A 6531-nucleotide genomic window follows, 5' to 3' on the forward strand; every position below is an offset into this window, starting at 1 on the left:
TTTAAGTTATATAATATAAGTATTATTAAAATATTTTAAAAATGGGTGATGGTGATTTGTTGAAAAAGGGTGAGATTAACCCCACCGTTTGCTTAACGCTATTTTTGCAGCAAAGCCCCAAGGAGCAACACCCATCTTCAAGAAGCGGTGTAGTGATTTAGGGGCTTTTTGCGCGTGATGTGACATGGGGTGATACCCCCAATTTACATGCCCTTAGGGAATCGAACACATTTTGATAGCGGAATATCAACAATTGAAATGATTTAGGTGTTTGTTTTCAAGCACAAATTTGGTTCCAAGCTATGCTAAATTGCTAAAATACAAGTTTGATTTTTTAAAATACTCTTGTTAGACAAGTTTTATCTATATAGTAATGAAATAAGTTAATCTTTTTCGTGTATGATAAGACATTTTTTTACACGTGAAGCTTTTGTTATGTAAATGTGCAAAATTTGTGAACTTTTTATACTCCTTTGTAATTATTACATGAAATTTTAGCCTCTTATCCACTTTATGAGAGTCCACTTTATTTTTCAGAAAGCATGTTAGGGGTGTACATTTAAATATGATTATAGGAAAGGTAATATAGATACACGAAATTATTTCACGTATTACTATGACATGATCATTAACGTATAACATATGATAGGTGATCAAGAAGCGATAACGATCGTGTCTCATAGGAGGCTTCTTCTAGGGGTGCATGTTAACGACTATGGCGAACCATCAGCAAATCAAGGGCATGATCCTAAAGGAAAGGGCCGTAAGCCTCCAAAGAAGCGAAACATCTAATTATGCCTACATCAAGGATAACTAACAATATATTATGTGGTATTTTAATTCAATGATGGTGATGTAACAACGATATTTATGTTTGTGTTTCTTGTCGGTAATGTTATTTTATTGCAAATTAATAAGTTATGGAGCCTTGTTTTGTCGTTGGACTTTTGAAAGACCATATACCTAATCATATTCGCATATCAACTTTGTCACTTTGATTGTATAATATAGCTCATGATAAATAAATATAATTCTATGTATTATATGTTAATTTTTTTATAAGATTATAATAACGTAGATATTTTACGTTTTTTATATACTCTCTTTGACGCCTTTCTTAAACGTCCAATAGGTCTACTTCCTCCATATGTTGCCCTTAGTATATTGCCCCAGATGATTAACATCTAAGTTTTTGTCTTGTATTTTAAAATGAAAGTAAACTCTTTTTTTCTTTTTTTTTGTATTGAAACTTTTTTCCTCCACCATATAGCTAAATACATGCACATAAAATTCATGAATATCCAAGTAATCAACAAACCCACAACCACTTAACCATCTATACAAATTCAAAACATTGATGGCTAGGCTTTTTAAAAAACCAGACTATAATAAATAATCTACCAGAAAATAATCAATATTAAAAAGAATTAGACTCTAATCTCGTTTCTTTGTCAAAATTTAATTTGGTTCAACACCAAGGACCAAACGTGCAATGTAACAAAACGACTATGTTTGCAATTTTTAAACTCTGGAGGAAGGGGGGGGAGGCAGACTTTCAAAATAATTAAACCGTACGGACCATTTTTTTTGCAATTGTAGTTAACTGGTTGTATACGATCATCTTCGTTAAATGGTTCTAATGTATACATTACTATTCCGTTTTTGTTTTAACGGCTAATACGTACACCTCTACTGCAAGACTCGAAACACTCAAAATAAAGGGCAATGACACATTTATCGCACTTTGATACAACCAGGCTACAAACGTTTTGGCTAATGATTCGTTTGTTATCTTTATTAAGTTAATTTAAGTTAGTTTTATAATCTTAAGCATACCTTTTTATAGTAGTGGTATTTTTTTACACGACCTGAAATATAACACAAGAATAATCATGTTTTGATTTGACATATCTAACCCATTTAAGAATGGGTCAAATTGATTGTTTAACTAAACGGGTCAAGTTTAGTTGACCTATTAACTTGCAATTCTAGACCATAGAATCTCCACAAATCTGGCTGCCTTGTTTCTTTATCCCCTATGTTCCAACCTTCTGGCTCAAATAATACTCCACTTCACACTCACTATCACTAACATGCAATCATTCTAACCCATTATCCACCAATGTATTGGTTCAAGCACCTGATCCGGTTCACCACCCGGTCCAACCACCGGTCCACATCCAAATTCACACCCACTCTCTTCACCCTCCAACACATCCACCACTTCACCACCACCACTGATGCAACTGCTCCACCAGTCTCCGGGCTGGGACCCACCAAGAAACCAGACAAGCCCAGAGTGGTGGTTCTGGGTTCCGGTTGGGCCGGGTGCAGGTTAATGAAAGGGTTAGATACAAGCTTATACGACGTCGTTTGTGTGTCACCCAGGAACCATATGGTGTTTACTCCTTTACTGGCTTCTACCTGTGTGGGTACTCTTGAGTTCCGGTCTGTTGCTGAGCCCATTGGCAGGATCCAACCGGCCATTTCGCATGAACCGGGGTCGTTCTTCTTTTTGGCTAATTGTAAAGGACTTGATGTAAAGAATCATGAGGTAATGTTAATATGGGTTTTGGCTCAAGATTCTTTAATGTTGAAAAAGTTTGAATCTTTGGCTAATTTGATGATTTTTTTGCTGGATTAGGTGATTTAAAGAAAAAAAAGTGGTGTCGGGTGGTTGATTAGAATTTAATTAGAATTTAAGTGGTTTCAGGTAATTTGCTATCTCAGATAGCGGAGTACCCGTATATGTCATGGAATGTACGCACACGTGTACCAGTCCGTTATCTAAGATAACGAATTAACTAAAACCACTTAAATTTTAGTCAACCAACCAATACCACTTTTTTTTATTTGATATACAAAAGTAGGTTCTTAGTTACATTGTTTGTATATATTTGATTAACCCAAACCCATCTGGGTTTATTCAATTATCCTGTTTTAAACTATAGAATTTGATTTAGTTCAAGATTCTTTAATATAGATAAAGTTAGAGTCTATGGTCAATTTAATCTATAAAAGCAGGTTTTTAGTTAAACTGTTTGCTTATAAACTATAGATTTTGATGTATGATCATGAGGTATGTTATTGTATTTTCAGTTCGAGATTCTTTAATGCTGAAAAAGTTTAAATCTTTGATCTATCTAATACACAAAAACAGGTTTTTCAGTTATCCTGTAATAATTTAGGGATTTAGATATATGGTCAATTGTTTGACTGGCATTTCAGTTCAAGATTCCTTAATATAGAAAAAGTTTGAATCTTTGATTAACTGAATCTACAAAAACAGGTTTTTAGTTAAATTGTTTGTTTAATCTTAAATCCCACTCTGGGCTTGTTCAATAAACTATAGCTTTTGATTTGTGAATTGTGATCATGAGATACGTTAATGTATTTCAGTTTAACATTCTTTAATATTGAAAAAGTTTTTAAATCTTTGATCAATTTAAACTTACAAAAATATGTCTTTAGTTACATTGTTTGCTTAATCTTGAATATCCCATCTGGGCTTGTTCAATTATCCTGTAATAAACTATCGATTTTGATTTATGATCATGAGGTATGTCAGTTCAAGATTCTTTAATGCTGAAAAAGATTGAATCTTCGATATATTTATTCTACAAAAATAGGTTTTTAGTTACATTGTTTGTTATTCTTGAATAATTTCATCCGGCTTGCTTAATTATCATGTAATAAACTATTGATTTCGATTTAGGTTCAATTGTTTGACTGGTATTTAAGTTCAAGATTCTTTAAAATATAGAAAAAGTTTGAATCTTTAATGCACAAACAGGTTTTTAGTGGCTAATTGCTTAATTACAATGCCTAATGCCATTAATCACAAACAAATTGTAAAATATTAGGTGCATTGCCAAACAATAACAGAAGGAGTACAAACACTAGAACCATGGGATTTCAAGATTGCATATGACAAATTAATTATTGCTTCTGGGGCCGAAGCTTCGACTTTTGGAATTAACGGCGTGAAAGAACACGCAATTTTCCTTCGTGAGGTGTACCATGCTCAAGAAATCCGAAGAAAACTGCTTCTCAACTTGATGCTCTCTGATGTGCCCGGTATGTTAGTTTCATAAATTAAATAATATTTTCTTTTGGTTTAATTTTACATATTTATGGTGTCGTCACAGGCGTTACTGATGAAGAAAAACGTAGACTTTTGCATTGTGTTGTTGTTGGAGGCGGGCCTACTGGAGTTGAGTTCAGTGGTGAACTTAGTGATTTTATCATGAAAGATGTTCGTCAAAGATATTCTCATGTAAAAGATTACATTCATGTTACTTTGATTGAGGTGAGGTTTGTGTGTTTGGACTTTGGAGATTATTCTTTTACGGGTCAAAATGAAAATGGTTTTTTAGAAAATAATTTTCTGAACATAATTATGGATTTTTGCAGGCTAATGATATCTTATCTTCGTTTGATGACCGCTTACGCGTATATGCTACTAATCAGTTGACCAAGGTAAATATTTATCTTTAAAAGAACTAATAATAGTTACTTAAAAAGCTACAGTCTTTATGATGGATGCAATACAAAGATAACTAGTTATTGTAATTTTGTTTATTAAAAGTTTGAATCTTTGTCTTACATTTAATGTATTTTTGTAGTCTGGAGTTCGTTTAGTTCGTGGAACCGTGAAGGATGTTCAACCTCAAAAGATAATTCTAAGTGACGGGACTGAGGTTCCATACGGTTTATTGGTCTGGTCTACTGGTGTGGGTCCCTCGACTTTCGTTAGAAATATAGATCTCCCAAAGGCTCCAGGTGGAAGGTAATAAGCGGTTATCTCAAACATGTCAAATGAGTCGAATGACTTATATGGTTAAAAAGGAACCAGTCAAGTGATCCAAAATGTAGGTTTCAATGCATGCAACTTGTATACATCATTTTAAATTGTTTTATTTAAAGGTTTAGAACTTTAGAATTTAGATTATTATCATAGTAATAGTGTTTCTCTAAGAGACAGGCTATACGAACACCACTGGCATATCATGCGGAACGTATAACCGTTACCACATATCATATGACCCGTATGATATGTGGAAAATGTTGTATGCACCCTTCTGAAAATAAAAAAAAGGTATTATACGAGCTCGTTTCAAGGTGGTCTGTAAAAGTTATACAATCCGTATAACCTTTTGCGACCCGTGTAACTTTACCGAACTTATGTGACAGGGGTGTATGTATATCATCACCATTTTTCTAGTTATATTATATATTTAATATTTAAATACATTAGGTACTTATTGAAAATTTTTATTAATAGAAAATGGACAACACATGTTTCATGTTACTCATATTGTGACCTTTTTGATGATACATTGATTATTTATCAAAACGTGAATATTTTGTGTAGGATTGGGATTGATGAATGGTTAAGGGTACCATCCGCACCCGACGTTTTCGCAATCGGGGATTGCAGCGGGTACCTTGAGAGCACAGGGAAATCAACCCTTCCGGCTTTGGCCCAAGTAAGTGGGCCTGGACCAACCCGTGTGACATGTTACATGCTATTCTTTTTTTATCTGAAGTCACGCGGGTTGCATATATGTTTCAGGTGGCGGAGAGAGAGGGGAAGTACCTAGCCGAACTTCTAAACAAGATCGGTAAAGCTGGTGGTGGATACGCCAACAGTAGCTGTGATGTGGAACTCGGGGACCCGTTTGTTTATAAGCATTTAGGAAGTATGGCAACAGTTGGTAGTTATAAGGCTCTTGTAGATCTCAGGCAAAGCAAGGTAAAAAAAACTCCTTTTTTTTACAAAGAATGGGTCAAACTAGTCAACTGGTCAAACCAGTCAAACGGGTCAACCCAACCTGTTTCGATAAGTACAGAATTAACCGAACCCAATAAAAACTACTATTTTGTTATATTTTGTCGTAAAAAAACAAATTTCGGTTTTACGAGTAATCAAAACCGAAAAATCCAGACCACATGTATGGATTTTCATTTTTTTATTTTGCATGTTATCATTTATAAGAATTCAGAAAGAAAAAAAGAAATTATTTTTTATAAGAATTCAAAAAATAGTGTAAACCAAATATATTAGCCCAAATGTATTATAATCTATTAATCAATAATTAACATACAAATATAAGACCAAGTTCAATATAGGCCTTTTTTTCCGACCCAAAAATTTCAAGCCCAAATGGCAAAAACCAAAAAAACAAAACAATTTTCAAAAACTTAGAAACCGAATTTTCGGTTCTGGTCCAGTTTTTGACCTGTACCAAAAGGCAACATGATTTCACCACTTATGTTAAATTATTATGTTTTAGGAATCAAAAGGTTTGGCACTTGCGGGATTCACTAGTTGGTTCATTTGGCGTTCTGCTTATTTGACTCGCGTGGTAAGCTGGAGGAATCGATTTTATGTGGCGATAAACTGGCTAACTACGGTTGTGTTTGGTCGCGATATAAGCCGTATATAAGCATTGTCGCAAAATTGTACGTTTACTATATGCATTTGTTATATTCCACTGTTTATTATGTAAAGATATAAGCGTCAAATAC

General features: G+C 33.8%; 1 protein-coding gene across 1 annotated transcript; it reads left to right on the top strand.

Moving 5' to 3' along the window:
* Positions 1-2061: 2061 nt before the first annotated feature.
* On the top strand, positions 2062-6531 carry LOC143616975 (internal alternative NAD(P)H-ubiquinone oxidoreductase A1, mitochondrial-like). Its single transcript, XM_077089659.1, has 8 exons — positions 2062-2554; positions 3864-4077; positions 4149-4309; positions 4414-4479; positions 4626-4789; positions 5375-5489; positions 5576-5755; positions 6297-6531. The coding sequence occupies exons 1-8, from the start codon at positions 2123-2125 to the stop codon at positions 6447-6449; spliced, it is 1485 nt and encodes a 494-aa protein (XP_076945774.1). The 5' UTR covers positions 2062-2122; the 3' UTR covers positions 6450-6531.

This window comes from Bidens hawaiensis, unplaced genomic scaffold (genome assembly GCF_021521415.1).
Source record: "Bidens hawaiensis isolate Kalapana, Puna unplaced genomic scaffold, B.hawaiensis_p1.1 tig00050730_1, whole genome shotgun sequence".
In the NCBI taxonomy this organism is placed as follows: Eukaryota; Viridiplantae; Streptophyta; class Magnoliopsida; order Asterales; family Asteraceae; genus Bidens; species Bidens hawaiensis.

Bases quoted from the DNA above. Each gene is read 5' to 3' on its own strand.
- LOC143616975 (XM_077089659.1), top strand. From the start codon at position 2,123: ATGTATTGGTTCAAGCACCTGATCCGGTTCACCACCCGGTCCAACCAC. The intron at 2,555-3,863 runs GTAATGTTAATA...GTAAAATATTAG, and splicing joins TTGATGTAAAGAATCATGAG to GTGCATTGCCAAACAATAAC. The intron at 4,310-4,413 runs GTGAGGTTTGTG...GGATTTTTGCAG, and splicing joins TTCATGTTACTTTGATTGAG to GCTAATGATATCTTATCTTC.